Consider the following 18493-nt stretch of genomic DNA (forward strand, 5'->3'; position numbering starts at 1 on the left):
TTGAGCTAAAATCCTCATTTGCATGACTTCTCTGCTTGTGTGGTTTTGTATCCACAGTGAGGATTCTTTGAATCCAATCCTGAACAATGCTTAAGAATTTAATACACTATTATTAATGACGATGTCATTACTCAAAAATCTCATAGCTCATTTCTCCTATCTGAAATTTTATATCCAGAATGTGTTCCTGAGCCTCTATATCAATAGACTCTTTGCTTCCTACCACCTCTGTTAAAGTGTAGAAGTGTAGACAGAGACACCCAGTAGCTTGTTCTAAAGCCACTTAGTGTCGAATGTAATTGGTGGCTGTATTAGCAAGCCTGGAGTTTAGGCTCTGTGTTAAATCCTTTATAAACATTTCTCATAACACCGAACATTTCTCAAGTGATTAAGAAAGGCTCAAAATGGTTTGGACTTGCTAGTGAGTGACAAACTGCCTAATTCCACATCTTCATCGATTTATCAACTTAAGAAGGATTTTATGAAGATAGGAACGGTGGCGCATACTTTAACCTGTGACACATGGGGGTTGGGAGCAGGAAAACTCTGAGTTTGATGCTAGCCTGGACTACATAATAATCGCATGTCTCAATAAACAATAATGATGATAATAATTATGGTAGTGATGATAATAATAATAATAACAACATGTTCCTATGTGTTGCGCTACTGCTTCAGGAGAGTAAGCAGAAGGGCTGGAGGGTGGGTAAGTCTATAATGCTTGCCACACAAAGATGAGGATCTGAGTTCAAACCACTAGTACACAAATCAAAAGGCAGGCGTGAAGAAGTTGCATGTTTGTAATCCTACCACTGAGGAGGTAACTACAGCGGGGGGCGGATCTCGGGGATTTACTCACTGGATAGTCTAAAAAAGTTAGTGAACTCAAGGTTCAGTGAAAGACTCTGTCTCTAAAATTAAGGTGGAGAACCACCAATGACCTTCAGCCTCGGCTTCTGGCTTCTACATGGACGGGTACACATACGTGTAGACACAATAAGACGAGATGGGAAGAGAAAGAAAAGAGAGGATGAGGATGAATAGGGGTGGGAACCAGATTAGCAGAGCACCAAGTCACCAGGCTGGAGCTCGAGGCAGAGCGCTTGCCTCCCAGAGGGAGTGGCCTGCACGACCCCCCAGTTAGCGCTGTGACCCTGCCAAGAACTAAAGTCAAGGAAACCTTCAAACAAACAAACATCAATCAATCAGCCGCTGACTTTTGGGCCAGACAAGCCAGGTTCAGGCTGCAGAGCCAGCATTTGTTGGCATCAGTTCTTTAACCCTGGGTGAGAGACCTCATCTCTCTGGATTTGCTTCCTCTAAAGAAGACTGAGCCGTGGAGCCCCTGATGGGATTAAGTGTTTTCTGTGTAGTCATTCTTTCATATCTGTGGCTGATACCTCAGAATCAAAGTGTTTAGACAAAACAAAAATGAATCTGAACTGAAAAGGCACAGCTTCCCCACCCCTGGCATTTCCTAAACAATATTGCATAGCAACCATATTGTCATAGGGTTTCCTTGTGATAGGCATTAGAATCTGGAGTTTTTAGGAGCATAGACCTCCACCTTCCCAGTGACCAACACAGATCTGTGGACATGGCAGTTTCTGTGCCTAACCACATCAGCTGGAATGATTGGGGCTGGTCATCACTTGTTTTCTATGGGCTTCTTTTTTTTTCTCCTCCTTATTTCAAAATTTAAGTATTTCTGTGCATGTGCCCCTGTTTGTCTGTATACGCCCTATGTGTGTAAGTGCCCTCATCCCCAGGACAACAGACAGAAAGGCTGTGTTTAGGTCATCTCAGGTATGGCCTGGATTTCTGCCATTTTCTGTCAACACACACATGACTCTCTCCTCAGAGGGGCAGGCTTGCTAATGCGCAGGAGAAAGGAACCCAAACTTTCCAGAGAATATCTTAAAATCTCTCCTTGCATCTTGGCCCCAAAACCCCATTCTGTAAGGGCATCTGGCAGCCATGGAAAGGGTGAAGAGGCAGAGAAATGTGGTCTTTCTCCACTGTCTATTTTCAGGTACTTCTTCCTTGTGCTTGACTGAAAAGACGGTTGTTTTCTCAGGAGTTACTGCAGCCTCGCAGTCTCCTGCGCTGGGACCCGCATAGGCACACACTTTCCTTCCCCGTGAGGGTTCAGTTATTGCTGTGGTGGGTCCTCAGTCCACCCTTGAGCATCAGCATGTCATAGCCCACGTCTTGAAATGTGCATGCCTGTTGGGGATTAGCAGCCCAAAGGCAGCACTGCAATGCATTTCTTCCGCATCACCTTGCATCTCTAGGTTGTCACATTGGGAAGCAGAAGCAAGAGCTGGTCAGCTCTGTGGGTTTTGCTCATGTGTGTGTGAGTGCATGGTGTGTGCGTGCATGTGAGTGCGAAGGGTAGAGTTGGCACCCGGCATCTTGCTTTGCTGGTACCCATCTTGATATAATCTCTTGAATTAGAATACAAGGCATTAGGCATTATTACACAGTTTTGAGTCAAGTGAGCTTCAGTAGATTTTCCTTTGCTTTCATCTTCCCATCCCCAGAGTTCACTGCGGGACCAGGACTTTGCCTCCAGTGGCCCCAAAGTCCACCATGGGACCTGAACTTTGGTGTCACCCTAGACTTTGAGACAGGGTCTCTCGCTGAACATGGAGTTAGCTATTTGACTAGACGGCCAGACCATGGAGCTCTGGTGACTCTCTGACTCCCTCCTCCCACCCCAGCCCACTGCTAAGCCTACAGATGGTCCCTCCAGGTCTGACTTTTTCTATACATACTGGTGACCTCAATTCGGGTCCTTGTGTCTGAACAGCAAGCAGTTTGCCTACAGAGCCATCCTCCAGTCCTGGAATCACTTTTATTGTATAGTTTATTTAATGTCCATCTATCCATGGGCAAATATTCTGCAAGTGGTCCTGTCATGTTAGTAATATCTGTTCCAGAATGCAGAAGACACCTTTTGCCAGCTCCACGTCTATCCTGTCACTGTGGACATGGAGGGTGGCCATTACGGTGGCCATTTAAAATGCATCAACTACCTAAGTCTAGACCATGATATTCACATTCCTGCCTTGAAGGATTAATGACCGAATCTTCTGGAAACTGCTGCTACCCATTTCCTGCCAGGCAGTAAAGTACCAACTGAGGGATACAAGGGGGAGAGAGTATTACTTCCCAAAAACTTAGGGCCTCAGTCTGCAGTTTGTCTGTGGTCAAGTCAGAGGACCAAGTCTGCAGTCTATGTGGTCTGAGGGGCCATCACAGATACCGGTTTGCAAGGACAGGGGAGGCCCAGATCAGGGGTTATTTCACAGAGCCCAGTAGCTCAGCTCAGAATGCTCAACAGGAAGTCTAAGAATGCTAATTTCTTCTTTAAAAAAACTCCTCCGCACCAGCTCAGTTGACCTTCAGCTGTTTGCGTCCTTCTTAATTGGCATAAATCTTACTTTGACAGTTGGGTGTCTCTCTGGCATGTCTAATTCCTAAGAGGAAATTAAATATTGAATTAAATGGTTTTGCTGAGTCCTTGTAGCTTTAGGCTCTTAGCAGGCCGTTGATTCAATGGGCACTGAGTTTGGAGCCTCTGTCAGCATCATTTCAGAGGATAATGTCTTTTTGGGAATGGCATCTGATGTGGCCTTCATGGGTCCATTTAAGAGACTGAACGGCAATAAGGTGACAGAATTAAAGAAGTCTTAAAGATCTTACTTAAGTTGAAAGATCATGATAGCATCATTTTAGAGCGGTGAGGGGATGGCCTAGGGGGAAAGAGCACTTTCTGTGTAAACACGGTGACCTGAGTTTGGATACCCAGCCACTGCAACAAAGAGCCTGCTGTGCCTGTGTGAGCCTGTGACTCTAGGACTGTGATGGAGGTGTGGGGGCAAAGGGTGACAAGAGGCAAGAGATTTTAGGGCCCTGAGACAAGAGGGTCTCTGAGTCTTGCCAGCATCCAGACTAGCTCCAAGTTCAGTGAGAGACCCTTTCTCGAGGGAACAGGCAGAGAGGGTTAGAGCAGCTGTCATCCACCTCTGGCCTCTAAAAGTGTGGGCGTGTGCACCTGCACAAACATGTGCGTGTGTTGTACACTTGTAAATAATACTTAATGAATATATGCTCGAATTAGACATTGTGATTACAGCAAGGAACATAGTGCACCCTTAACGAAAGCGTTTGCATCTTTCTCTCACCAAGACTCATACCTGCCTGAAGGGTTTGGTTTGCAAAACTTCGTTCCTGGACTGTGAAAAGTGAGTTTCTACTATGCAAAGCCCTATGTCCCCTAAACAGGTAAAAGAGGCAGGCTGTAAAGCAAGCTGGTCTTGCTCCTGGGGGTTCTCCCTTGAGTTGTTTGATCCTCATGAAGAGGTGCGGTTAAACTGCACTCTCCAGCTATCCGACAGGATTCCTTCATCATCTCTGTGCTCACTAATGTTTCTTGCGCTGAGATTCCTCAGGAGGTGATGAGGCTGTGTTTTTTCTAGGTGAGCACTTCCGGTAGCCTGCATGAGCAGTGACTATACGTATAGAGCTTGCAAATGTAGGAGACCCAGCAAACGTGCCTGTGACCCTCCCAAAAAACTGAAAACGCTTCCTATTCTGGCTTCTATGATTGCGCTTGAACGAGAGCATCACACCAAGCCAGTAACTTTCCTGTCTAGTCTCCTCTTGAGGTGTCTCAAAGTAATTCAGTAGTAGGAAGAGAGGGAGACAGCCTTGCTCTCCGCCTGCAGTTGCCTGAGAGCTTCATTGCAGAGGTCTCCACATCAGTGCAGTGGCATCTTACTTGGCCACAGAAAAGACTTTCAGGATGAGCCAGTGTGGTGAGATGGTCTGGGGTCTGTTAAGGGACACTGTTGACATATATTTAAGCAAAGGTGCAATCAGAAGTGACAGAAGGGCAGTGGGCACTGGGATGTGGGTGCAGACTAAAAATAATAGATCAAATCTATTTAATAATTATTATTAATAATAGCACTAATAAAGATAAAATCTATTGTAATTGTATACATGTACAAAGTACTTAAAAATGAATCAAACATGCATTTCAAAGGTCAAGACGTGCTTTGACTAAACTCAGGTTAGTAATGTTTGTGAGATTTCAAGACAGTAATAGGTTTACAACAGAGACAAGCACACAGGCTCAGACTTCAACTGTGGCACATTGCTCACTTAGGGTTCTCAATTGGAATTTCTCTCTTAAAAAGATATTATCTCTATGTAGGCAATCTTCATAGTGATTTTTTAAAAGGCAGGGTCTCACTGTATAGCCCTAGATGGACTGGAACTTACTATATAGACCAGGCTGGTTTCAAACCCATAGAAATCCACCTGCCTTGGACTCCTCAAAGCTGGGATCTAAGGCATGCATTATCATGCCCAACTTTCACAATAGATTTTGTTGGCTGTGTCAATATTCTTAAACAGCCAGCCTGGGAAAGACTTCAACCAGATTTCCAAAGGAAAGGCCTCTTTTCCTTCTCATGTTCCTTTTAAGTTTCCATTTTTTCTGCTCCCTTTAACCCCAAACAAGCAAAACCAACAATAAATACACAATAGTGGTCCTGACAAGAAAGAGACAAGCTTCCCCACAATCTTTATGTGGGCAGAAGCATGCATCTTCACCTGGGCAGAGGTGTGCACCTTCACCTGGGCAGAGGTGTGTACCTTCACCTGGGCAGAGGTGGGCATCTGCACATGGACAGAGGTGGGCAGAAGTGGGCACCTTCACCTGGGCAGAGTTGGGCATCATTTCAGAGGAGACCTGCTTGTCTAGTGAGTCCCCGCCTGGCTGGTTGTAAAGCCACCCTCCCCCTTCTCCATCATCAGTCTGTTTCTGAGTCAAACATACTAATCTTCAATTTGGTAATTGCATCTTCAGATCCTTTAATGAAGGTGTTTATCAACATATGAATAATTGCTGGGTAATTTTGTATTTGCCAACTGCATTCTACTGGAAGGGTAGGGGCACCTTCTGACACACACACACACACACACACACACACACACACACACACACACACTTGCAGAAGTCCGGAATGTCAAGGGCAGCAGCTCAGAACAGTCCCACATGCCCAGTTCACCTGATTGCATCTCTGTCCTTCTACCTATTTTTCCCATGATCCTCCAGGTGTTCTAACTCACTGTTTGGTTCTGTGACAGATAGGACACATGGGAGAATGTGTGGGTGGAACATGCAGGAAACATTCGGTGAAGGCAACTTCTATCTGATTCATTTCTTGTCTGAATAATATCCCCTGAACTTGCTCCAGGCACTCCCATCCACTATAGAGGTCTTCCTTCTGTATCTTAGGTGTATGTGTGTTTGTGTGTGTTGGTGCATATATATGGGAGAGGGTGTAGCTTTGTATCTGTGGAGGTACACCTGTGAGAGTCACTTCTCTCCATTTACAGTTTGAGTCCTAGCCCAGGCCATGAGGCTTGGTACCGAGAGCTCTACCTATTGAGCCTCTTCGCCAGCATCCCCTTCTCTGTTTTGACAAGGTCTTCCATTGGCCTCCTCAACCAGGAATGGCAAGCTGGCCACTGTGCTCCACTCACCAACTGTCTCTGCTTTGCCTCCTCCATCTCGTGATTGCAAGTGAGCAGGAGCCATGGTGTCCAGTAGCGTTGTGTCCAGCACCATTGTGTCCAGTATATCCCGAGGGACTGAACTCAAGTCCTCAGCGCATTGCAGAGTGGGGTATCACCCTCAACCTCCTTCCTAATATTTTGCCTGAGTCAAGCAATTATCCCCATCCTTGTGAAAGGGCCGTGGAGCAACCCAGTGGCTGCAAGTTAAGATGAAAATCAGAACACCTTAGCTTACCCACTGTGAGTACCCTGTGACTGGAGTGCCCTTTGGCACCTGCAGGCTTGGAGAGGGTGTGGCTCAATGCTGGTCCCTGGTACAGAAGGAAGGGGATAGCTCTTAGCTGGCTTGCCCAGGCCCTATTATTACTTTGTTGCTGTTTGGAACATGGACTCCTGGAGAGAGCTGGCAACTAACAGCTCTTCAAGAAGAATTCTTAAAAGCTGTGCTGAAATCTTGCACCTCCTGTAGAAACAAGTGTGATTTACATCTAATATGGGTAATTACTTCTACAGTTAATTAAAAGCACTCTCATTAAGCCCCTGCTGTGGCATCAATGCATAGCTCTTGTGTGCTAAAGGACCCTGGGTTTGAGCTCACCTTCAACACAGGACTCCCGCCCAGGAGCAGCTGCGCCCTGGGAATCAGATCCACTGTGGTAAACCATCAGTGGCCACCTTAGTCGAGCCCCACCCCCACTCCACAAGTTCACTCTTGTGTACACAGCTGGAATTGAAGCCATGCTACCAAAACCTTGGGATAAAGCCAGCACTTGCTTCCATGAGGCCAGTGAGCAGTCCCGCGGAGAAAAGGCAGTGACAGTGTCTTGTTTGCTTTGTTTTCAGAAAATCTTTGTTTATGGGAACTCCCTGTAGTCCTCTGCATTTTCATCTTTTGGTTCTCTTCAAAAGGAACTACCGTTTCTCAGAGAAATGCTCTTTAAGTCTCCCTAACATTCCCCTGCCTGCTTAGAAAGTCAGTGTGTGGCTCAGTTAGTGGAATCCATTTCTGATAGGTTTTGCTAAGTTAATATGCTAACTCCCTGGCCACATGATACCAGCTGACATAGTTCTTAGACTCTTGGGTGATGTTCACTTTTAGATTGAAATTCTAGAGTTTCCCTTTTCACAATACCCATAGCTTGAAGGGAGCATTCTTAATAGGCTGAAGCTTGGTAAGTGCGTATTAATATGTGTCTTCAAACCATTTCATTTTTTGGAAAGTACATAGAGTTTTGAATTAAAATATGCAGTTATTAGAGAGTATAATTTTGAGGGCACAGAAAGATTGTTATTTCAGGAAGTTTACAGAGGTTCCGATACTTTCTTTATGTTGCTTGGCAGCATTTATAGTTTTTACAAAGTTCCCTGCTTCCATCTGCTGGCCAGATGTGGTATTGCATGTGCTAACGACATTTGTGAATGGGAACCTGATAGGAAGTGGATAGAATACATTTTATGTTTTCCTTCACGGATTCAAATAAGTGACCTGATTTGAATCCTGACCTTTGAGCTGAGTGGATTCACACTCAAGCATCCTTCTGCAAGTCATGATTTCATAGCTGCACTAGCTCTCTTGCCGTGAACATGTGGTTTGTCAGCATCCTCCATCGACATGGTGGTGTCTCCTTCCAGGACACACAGGGCATGCCTTAAACCACTCACACACGCACACACACACCAAGCCCCAAGGCAACTGTGTTTTCTTGTTCTAGAAATATAACAGAGTAAGAGGTGGCTATCGGTAAAAGAATAATTGCAGCACGCAGGTTTTTCCCTACCGAGCTGCGTTTGCCACTGTTTGTGGGGACCTGAGATACCATGGTGACAAGGTGAAGAGATGAAAGGAGAGGACTGACAGATGCACTTTGACGTCCTGTCAAGCCACCTTCTGTCCCTCGGCATTTCACACCTCTGCTAAGGCCAGGGAACTTAGTGGATGGCATGAATCTACAGAAGGGGGACTTGGGAGCTTACGTTCTTTGTTTTTGTTTGGTTTTGAGAGAGTCTCTGGTACAGGCTGGCTTTGAAATCATATAGCAGAGGGCGACCTTGAATGGAATACTCAGACTCAATGGCATTCTCTGAGTGGACTCTAATGTGTGTCTGAGGAACCCCAGATCGAGTCAAGTGGCTTACACCATCAACTATCAGCGTGTCCTTTTCTCCTTCTCCATGAAACTCAGCATAATGTCTGCAAAATGGGAGAGCTGGACTATACAGCTCCTGCGGATGAAGTTTCTTCGTATAATCTGCTTTGGAAAGGAAAATGAATAAACACAACAGGACAAAACAAAATTGGAGTTGCAGAAAATCGACAAGATGGTCTCAGTCTCGGCATCTAAATTCAGTTGCGCTGCCGTATTTCTTCATTTGTGTGTCTGTCTATTGAGAAAGGGAATTAGCATGTGTAGCCCAGGCTGGCCTGGTGATCCTCCTGTCTCCACCTTACAGGAATGGTAGATAGGTCCCACCACTGTCACAGGCCTATTACATTACACTCATATTCACAGATCTCTACATACCTTCTATATGTGTATGTCTAGGCACATATATGCATATATATGTATAGGTGTAAATATATATATATATGTATATATATATATATATATATATGGAGAGAAAGAGAACACCTTACTCATGACAAGTATGTGCTCTTTCATAGACATATCTAAAGTGCTTCATGGACTCATTTTTAAAGGAGGAGAAATTATTTTCAGAACAACAGGGCAAGGCCAGCATTTGAGCAATCAGAAAGACCAGCAATCAGAGAGGGAACCAGTGCTAGCCCCGATTCAGGATTCTTTGGACTCTGCACTCCTGATGCAGGACCGGGTGGGTATGGAACTCCCCTGCATGTCACGATTCTGCCATGCCCCTCATCTTCAGCTTATAAAGGAAGTGGTACGCACTTGGGTTCCTTCCCAAGTTGATCACGGCTGTGATTTGGGGCTTGTCATTGAAGTCTTGTGTCCTGCCACACTCTGTAGGGATGACGTCAGTATGCCTGGTGTCTTTCTCTTTCCCATGATCCCCTCTGTGGCTTGTCAGAAGCAGGAGAAGGACAATGTTACTGGGATCGATGACCTGAACCTAGCTCTCATGTCAAGCCTGAGCAGCTTGCTCTTGCCTTTCCATTGCACTTCCGGAACAGATGGCTGACATCATCAGTTCTGCAATGTCAGTTCTGTGTTGGGAGAGCGCTCTAGCCTCAGTAAGCTCATCTGCTGTGGCCTGGGAGTCCCTCTAGAAAGCATATCTTCTCCTCTGCCTGTGGTCTTTCAACCATACCTTTCTTTAGTGGTCAGCAGCTTGAGCTTCTGTTTTAATCTTCCACAATTCCTGGGACAAATGGCCATCGGTGCCTTTAGTCAAGCGAAATGCATTCTGTCTCACTTCTGAAGGCTGCAGTCTTAGATCAGGCTCGGGGTAGGACCACACTCACCCTGAGGCTGGGTGTCCATTGGCTTACTGCAACACCTCTCCGGGGTCTGCCTGGCCTTGAGTGGCCTGACACTTCCCTTGTCAAAAGTCACCACATATGAGAGTTGGGGCTAACTAGATACCACCGAAACTTTGTGTCTCATCAGCTCAATCACACCTGCAAACGCCGCATTCCCCAATTCTCTCATCTTTATGGAATCTAGGGGTCAAGGCATGGGAATACCCATCTTTAGCGGATTATAATTCAGCCATGCACCTGTCCTTCCTTCTTCATGCTATCAGGGAGCTAGGGTTTCAATGGCAGGCATTTTTCTCGGTTTACCAGAGGGGGACTTTATGTCCCAGTCCTACAGAGCTGTGAATGATGCTTACAGATGACCCAGACTGTTACCATCTCATGGCCAGAAAGAACTCTTCCCTGCAAAACTCATTGGAAACAACCAGCATACAAAGCGCAGAAGCAAAGAAAGCTCTCTTAAGAGGGAAGAAGAAACAGCACATGCCTCTAGAGAGAACCAATCACGGTGCGCTTCAGAGTCGGAAAGCAGGAAGAACACAGAGGCCTCTGGAGAGAAAACTTTTAAAAATGCTGAAAGAGTGAGTCTCAGCTCTCCACTCAGAACAGGGATCCACAAAGGTTATGGGAAGGCGCCATTGATGGGGACCACATATTCCGGCACTTCCTTAGAGGAAGGAAACTATGCCTCCAACCAAGGAGACAGCTATTGTCCCTGTCACCTAAGAGGTGTCAGCCTCAGCTCTTCTTTTTAAAATGTGTGTATATGTGTTCATGGTTTTTTTTGTATGCACAGTCATCTGTATGCACAGGGGTCACCACCGGCTGTCTGCCTTAGTTGCTGTCTATGGTTTTTTGAGACAGGGTCTCTCACCGAACCTGGGCTCATTAATTCAGCTATCTATCCTCCATGGTGATGAGATTACAAACACACAGTTCCTGGCTTTTCACATAGTTCCTGGAAACAACTTGAGGTCTTCAGGCCCTCATGGCAAGCGCTGTCTGAGCTGACTCCCAGCCCTTAGTCAGCCTGTTTTTGTGTCGCCCCCGCCCCCAGCCTCCCTATGGTATAACTAACTCTATACAGGATGGTCCTACATTCTTGGCTGAATCTCATCTGTGGCCAACAACTTCAATCCTCACTGGAGGCAGTCCAGCTGTCGGCTACAGGAAGCCAGTGAGCCGCTTCTGCAGGAAAATTGATTGCTTGGCAATGAGTACAAGCCTTTAGATTCATACTTAATACTTAAGTCATTGAGTTATTTTCCAAGCGAGGTTATCAAGTGGGGCTGAAGTACTTATGCAACGCCTTGGGTTCAGGAAAGGTCACCTCGGAACCATCCGGAGACGCCTGCTCTCCGCAGAGCAGTCTGAACAATAATTTGTTCGCGCCCAAAGTGACATTTTTCCAATTTGAGCCCAACATTGTTCAGAAGCAAGTGCCGTCCCCTGGGGCGCCTTCAGTGTGGATCTGAGGCGCATGACAAACCAACAATATCATCTAAATAAAAAATCCAGCCTAGGTTTAGTAAATTAATCCTGACAAGAATAAATTGGATAATCTAAGAGAAGCGGCAGGGCTCCCATCCTGCCAGGTGGCGTTTTCCCTCTTCCCTCAGTCACTCAGGTAGGCTCTCCATATCATATTAATAATGAAAACCTGCCTTGGGGGCCATTGATTCCATCAGTTTATTGATTAGCACCTTGCCACTTCTTCAGAGGTCAGCAGAATCTGACCCTCTGTTCCTAATCTGATACTTTTGCACCGTGGAGAAGGGAAGAGATCCCTGTTTCAGGTGGCCAGCGTGAGGCCAAGCAGACAGAGCACTGGAGCTCGCTGTGCCTCCCTCCCATTGGGTTTCAGATCGTAATTTGTGACGCCCGGGATGAAAAAAGCAGCAGCCGCAGGCCACCTCTGTCTCGCACCCCTCCACGGAGCGGCATCTTTCTTCCTTTTGGTTTGTTTTACTTTTCAAGCGCCGCACTCTCAGAAGGTTGCCCTAGCCAACACTGAACTAACTCTACAGCCGAGGCAGGCACTGACAGAGCCTGTGACCCTTTACCCTTGGCTTCTCCAGTAGCTGGGAAAAAAGGACCAGTTCCCTTGCACATTTCCAGGGGAAAGGAGATGCTCCTTGCTAGCCTCTTTCCTTCCCCCACGCTCAGCTCACCCCAGCTTTTGTTCCCTGACAGGTAAGTTCTGAATGAGGTCTCCTAGGAACTAAGCATTTGCTAGCCCAGTATCAATGAGGGTAGCTCCTCAATCAGGAGGCACCTGGTGTTACTGTGTCTCACATGCTGGGACTCTCTCTCATACGGCCCTTTTCTGGCTTTGCCTCCAGAAAGGGACAGCGGTAGTTTTTGGAGGCTCCTTTCTTTTGGAGGTTTTTTTTTAATGTCTCTCATTAGCTCAGATTAGCCTCAAGTTGTTTGGTGGAGGGTGGCCTAGAACTCCTGATCCTCCTGTCTCAGCCTCCTGTGTTCTGGAATGACAGACATTCACCACTGGGCACATTTTGGAGGGTACTGGGGATTAAAGTCAGAGCTCCCTGTATGCTAGGCAAGTCACCGTCCTGGAGACTCTTCTAATAATGACACAGATCTTATTGAATCAAACCCCAACCTCAGGGATTTTACTTACCTTAAATTCTTTGTTCAAAGGCCCCCTTTCTGGGTAAAATCACACCAAGACTTTTTAGACCACCAACATGGAGACCTGTGGAAGGGGGAAAAGGGAGAAACGAGCACCTGCTCAGATCACAAATGTTGTGGAATCTGACCTGGGATACAGGGTAGACCTAAGGCATGGTGTGTTCTTCTTCACAGCATCTTCATGATGCCATGTGGCTGGGAGGCAGGTCCATGCAAGGAACCCAGCTCCTGCTCACATTAGCCCCATACTGCAGAGAAGAGACCTGGGATTCTGAATGGGATGACGTGTACCAAAGTCCATAGAGATGCTCCGTGGTGCGAGAGATCTGATGCTGATACTGGAGGAGACCAAACAAGACCCCCAATTCACCCACACAGCACGATGCCTGTGGACCTTCTATAACAGCCATGAGCCCTCAGCTGTACTCAAATGTGGATCCCCCCATTACTTGTTTATTTAAATCGAGACATGCTAGATGTATGTGTTTATCGAGGTAGCATGGATGTTTGGATGTCTATCCTTAGAAAATCTAATTCGCACTTGGGTGCCTCACATAGACTCTGGTAGTGGGCAACACGGCTCTACTCTTGTGCCCTCTGTTAGGAATCCAGTTCATCCTGAACTGCAGCCTGCACATTGCACAGGAGACTCCTGAGCTCACTCTTCCTTTCTCACTGAGACCGCACCATTAGATTGACAGATTCCTTGCTTCTCGTTAGCCGCCTTTCCCGTCTCCTTGTGTTTGAGATCTTAGTTTCCGATGACGGTTGTTATCTGCCCCTGAAGCCTTTCATTCCCTGCCACACTGGTTCACATTCCTTCACACCACACACTGCCTTGCTTTTGAATGGCTGCAAAATATGATACTGTTCATACACATTGCATTTTCTCCACCTATCCCTGCTTCGCACGTAGATTGTTTCCATATTTAACACCTGAGGATTGTTTCAATAAATACGGAAGTCCAGATGGCTCTGGAAACTCCTGATTCAGTTTCATTTCACGAACACAGAAATAAAATTCTCAGATGATGGTTTTGTAGTTTTCCTCCCTTTGTGTGTGTGTGTGTGTAGGCCCAGGCTGACACTGGGTGTTTCCTTCCTGTTCTTCACTCTGTTCGTTAAAGCAGGGTCTCTCAGCTAAACCCAGAGTTTGCCAGTTCAGGCTGATCTAGCTGCCCAGCTGGGTCCTAAGATTTCCTGTCTACAACTTCTGAGCCTTGGAATTACGTGGAGCCATGCAGTTTTTTCATGGGTTCCAAGGATCTGAATTCAGATGCTCAGGCTTGTGTGAGCCATCTCCTAATCCTGAGTCTCTGTCTCTGTCTGTCTGTCTCTCTTTTCTTTCTTTTTGTTGGAACCTCTATAAACTTCCTGAGATGATCATAAAAATGCATTTTAAAACAAGCGAACAAACGCCTTTGAAACAGCTCCTGGAGTTTCAGGAGCTCACTTTGAGGACTACCCTGTGTTGGTTGAGTTGTGTTTGCTGTTCTCTAAGTCTTGTTTTTGTTTCTGTTTGGTTTTGGTTTGTTTGTTTTGCATGCACTTGATTGACCTCTGCTCTCTTTCCCTACCCTTTCTCCCTGCTTCCCTCTGGCTGAAGAGCCATCCTGGTTGCTAAAGTCTGCCTACAGCACCATCTGGTTGCTAGAGTCTGCCTACAGCACCATCTGGTTGCTAGAGTCTGCCTACAGCACCATCTGGGCTCTTCACATGCACCACTCCATTGGCTGGACTTCGCTCCAGAGGCCCATCATCCGGTCTGGACTGTCCTTCAAGACTTAATGCAGGGCCACTTCTTTGGATTGAAATCTAAGACTCCCGCTCTCAGCATTTCACACCTTCTCACGGAATTGTTTTACATGTAGCGCTTATCTTCTCCCAGGTCCATTAACCAATCTGTCCTTTCTATTTTCTTTCCCCGTCTCCATAATATGAGCATTGCCAAGGCAGGTCCTTCCCTGGACTTGATGCAGTTTGTGGCATTGTGTATCTAGACCCTGGCCTGATATCAGTGGGTACTACATAACAATCTTTGGATGTCTTTTAGGTTTGTTCACCTATTTTATGTGTGTGTGTGTGTGTGTGTGTGTGTGTGTGTGTGTGTGTGTGTGTGTGTTGGGGGCAGAGGTGCCAAGTACACACCATAGCATACCTGTAAAGGTCAGAGGACAGCTTATTAGAGTTGGATCGCTCCTTTTACCAGGTGTATCCTAGTGATTGAAAGTGTTTAGCAGGCTTAGACATAGGTATCTTTACCTAATGGACCATCTTTTAGACCCCAAATTTTTTGCATAAATAAATTAATTCCATAGTTTCTTGTGTGAATGTGTCTTCACTTCTATCTAACAAGTTCCTTAAAGTTGGCTACCATAAATTTCACCTTTGTATGAGGAAAAAAAATAACAAAGTTGTATTAGATAAAAGGATTCAATAAATATAGATAATTAACTAGGTGACAACTCTGTGAAGGATGGATAGAGAAATAAATGAATGTGTGAGTAGATAAACAGATGGATGGGTGGGTCAGCATCCAGACAGATAAATGGACAGGTAGATGGGTGGGTGGATGGATGGACAAATTGATGGATTGATAGATGGATGGATGCATGAATGGGTCAATGGGCAGGCAGACAGACTGAGAGGTAAGTGAATGGATGGGTAAATGGATAATGTATATATGGCAAAGGAGATCGACTGATGGTTAGATGAATGGATACATAGAGTGATAGATGAGTGGGCAGATGGACTGAGGGATTGATGGATGGATATTCACAGACTGATGGACCGATAGTTGGATGAGTAGGTAGATGGGTGGATGGGTGGTTGGGTGGTTGAGTGGCTGATTGAATGGGTAGATGGATTGATGGTTGGGAGGATGAGCAGATAGATGGGTGGACAGACAGACAAGTAGGAAGATGGCTGAATGAACAAAATATTAACTAGGTAGCAAAGGCATGTATTGAAACCAGATATATTTGCATATGACAAAGGCAGAGGAGGACATTAAATCTGATGAAAGGAACGTCCCTTTGCATATGAGTAAGGTAGTAGGGAGAGATGATTTCAATGGCGCTCAGTTTCTCTTTGCTGATCTCTGACATGTAGCATTCAGGTTCACCCCTCGTCTGCATGTAATAAAGCTCTCTTACAACACCATGTGCCTCTACTGCAAATAGCACTGTGTACACCTCCAAAGAGCACCGTGAAGTGCAGTGACTCGAGGAAGAACTGCCAGGAGTGTGATCTTTTATTAATACAAAGGGCGCCTCAGCAGTCACAGAATATCCTCAAGTACAAGGCTGACTCTTGCTCTTTCTCCCTTTCTCCTTCTCCAGGATATCCAAGCCAACTGCAATAACTGCTCGGAAACAGAGGACCAAAAGGTAGGCCTGTATATTTTGTATTTCTGGTTTCAAACAGTCCTAACTGTTGTAATTGCAGTCCAGGGGATTCTGGTGCACCTCACCATACCCCGTTCTGGAGGCGACTGTGTGTTGACACTTGGAGATGATCGCAAATTACAATGCTCATCATTTTAGCACCCGTGGCCAGTGTTCTTTCTGATGGCTGCAGTGAGGAATGCATAATGTAATTAGTTTTTACTTCAATGTGGTTCTGTGTTTTTATTTTACTGTGTTTTCCAGAAAAAAAATAACTTATTGATGCCTCATGTCACAATTTTATTCAATATGCTTGATATTTGATGCAAGTATCATACATAGCTTTGTGTAACATTGCATGCATTATAGAATGGATGGTGCCTGGTTTCCCAGCATATATCTTTCTATATTTGATCCATGTGTATTTACTGGGAAGATGGCTTACCTTGTTGTCCTCCAGGACTCATCCACATGAGCAGTGACTTGTTGTTTGAGATTGGAGGCTCTTGGAAGATTACTTTAGGCCTGGATGAATGAGTTTTCCACCCATTTATTTTGTTTGCTAGTCTTGGTGTGGGTCCCCTCAGGAGAAGCAATTGTCAGATTTTTGTTCTTTGATATTCTTGGTCTCTCTTTATTAGCAGAAGTTCACAAAGGTTTCTGTGACAAAGCACAACTGACCGCATTGAGTTTCACTATTAATATGGTGGATCCAAAGGGGTTACACACGCAGGAGAATGGAGATGGAGCTCCTGGCCACTCCTGACACTGTCTACGGGTTTAGGAAGATGCCTCTCTCTATGATGGTGCAGCTGTGGGCCCATGTGGTCAAACTCTCATGGCGAGGTTTTGAGCAATGGTTTCATGATGGCTAAGGCATCTGCTGACTGATCTGTTGGCTGACTCCACAGACCAGGACTCACTTCTAAAGACAAGGCAATTGCCTGCATGGTCTGATGAAGTGGCGATCGCAGCTGCTCAAGTGTACAGTACAGTTTTGTTTACGCTGAGTCCTGATCCCATGTGCAGTAAGAAAGCATTCTAATGTACACACGTGGATATTTGTGTATGGGACACAACAAATTGCCACCTAGGTGACACATACACTCCGACTTTACCCACTGTCTTGTCTTATTCCAGCCACTGAGCTCATATTGCAGTGCTCAGAAAGCTCGCTTACTTGGCTACATCCCAGATTCAGGGTGCTCTGACTTTCCTTGGAACTTCTTTGATGCCCATAAGTATATTTAAATCCAGTGCAATATTTAAGAAATAACATTCTGATAGAGTTCGAAAGCTGTCAGGGCAACAGGTACCGAAGGAATAACTTCAGCTCTGTCATTACCAAGACAGATGAACGGGACATATTCTGGGAATTCCAAGCCACTCAGACTCTGTTTCTCCTGCCCTTACCCTTGCGGTCTGTCCATCAGCAACACCTGGCTCTGTGTTGGTCTGTGAAGCTTATTGGGGGAGGAAGTTATACACAGTCATTTTCTACATAGCTCCCATTCTTCTGGAGAAAGGAGATAACACACACACACACACACACACACACACACACACACACACACACGCACCCTTTTCACATGTCCTTGAGTTATGCTGGACACATTAAGTAAAAACATTTCTGGGAGATTTTTTCACTTGCTCCCTGAGATTGTGCTGACATGACAGAGTCACAAAGGAACCCGGCAGTAGTTGCAGCAGCCCCTGATAAATCCACTAATGTACTCCATGAGAAAAGGCTGCTCAGACTATGTTTCCCTGGCTACGGATGATGTATCTCCTGGAGTTCTTTCCCTACTTGGAAAAGTCTCAGTCAAAATCTAAGTGTCCCAGAGAGGAAGCATCCTCCAGGCTCATCAAAAGAGCACACACTCTGTAGTCTCTCTGCTGGCAATGCAGCTGCAGCCACGCAGGGAGGTGTCTGCTGTAGCAGCTGGAGTGGTTACCATTTGAGTCCAAGAACGCATCCTGGTCCCTCTGCTGCTCTGATGTATAATTTGTTGCCATGATTTATAAATTTGAAAAGATGGCCCTGCTTTTGTTGTGTGCATGTGCCCCTGTGTCCCTTTCTGTGCAGCCTAAATGCCTCAGGAAATATTGGCAATTTGATAGAGTAGAATTAAAGTGACAAGAGATGACAGAGGTGCCTCAGACGCAGTGGCCCCTTGGCCCATGTGGATCCTTACAGCAGCTGACTGCTCTGAAGGAAGACTTGGCAGGCTTTTCTCTAAAACTAGACTCTTGTTAGTTGAAAAGCCTGAACAGTGCCCCCACCCCTCTCTAACTTTGATTTTCTTTTAACCTTTGTGATTTATACATACGTAATACATAAACTCATATGTAATCTTTCTTTTCTTTCTCTCTTCCCACATGTTTTGCATATGTAGAAATAGTT

The 18493-nt window shown here is 45.7% G+C and overlaps 1 protein-coding gene across 22 annotated transcripts in view; it reads left to right on the forward strand.

The window, feature by feature from the left end:
- Nucleotides 1–18493, forward strand: part of Rbfox1 (RNA binding fox-1 homolog 1) — a 1543972-nt gene that overhangs the window by 594503 nt on the left and 930976 nt on the right. For all 22 annotated transcript variants that reach the window (XM_075941979.1, XM_075941983.1, XM_075941971.1 and 19 more), the window contains one exon: nucleotides 16045–16092. Coding sequence is in view for 4 of the 22 variants with exons in the window: in XM_075941942.1 (XP_075798057.1) it covers nucleotides 16045–16092 (48 nt within the window). In the remaining 18 variants the exon portion in view is untranslated. The remainder of the gene's footprint in view (nucleotides 1–16044; nucleotides 16093–18493) is intronic.

The sequence above is a fragment of the Microtus pennsylvanicus genome, chromosome 11 (assembly GCF_037038515.1).
Source record: "Microtus pennsylvanicus isolate mMicPen1 chromosome 11, mMicPen1.hap1, whole genome shotgun sequence".
Classification (NCBI taxonomy): Eukaryota; Metazoa; Chordata; class Mammalia; order Rodentia; family Cricetidae; genus Microtus; species Microtus pennsylvanicus.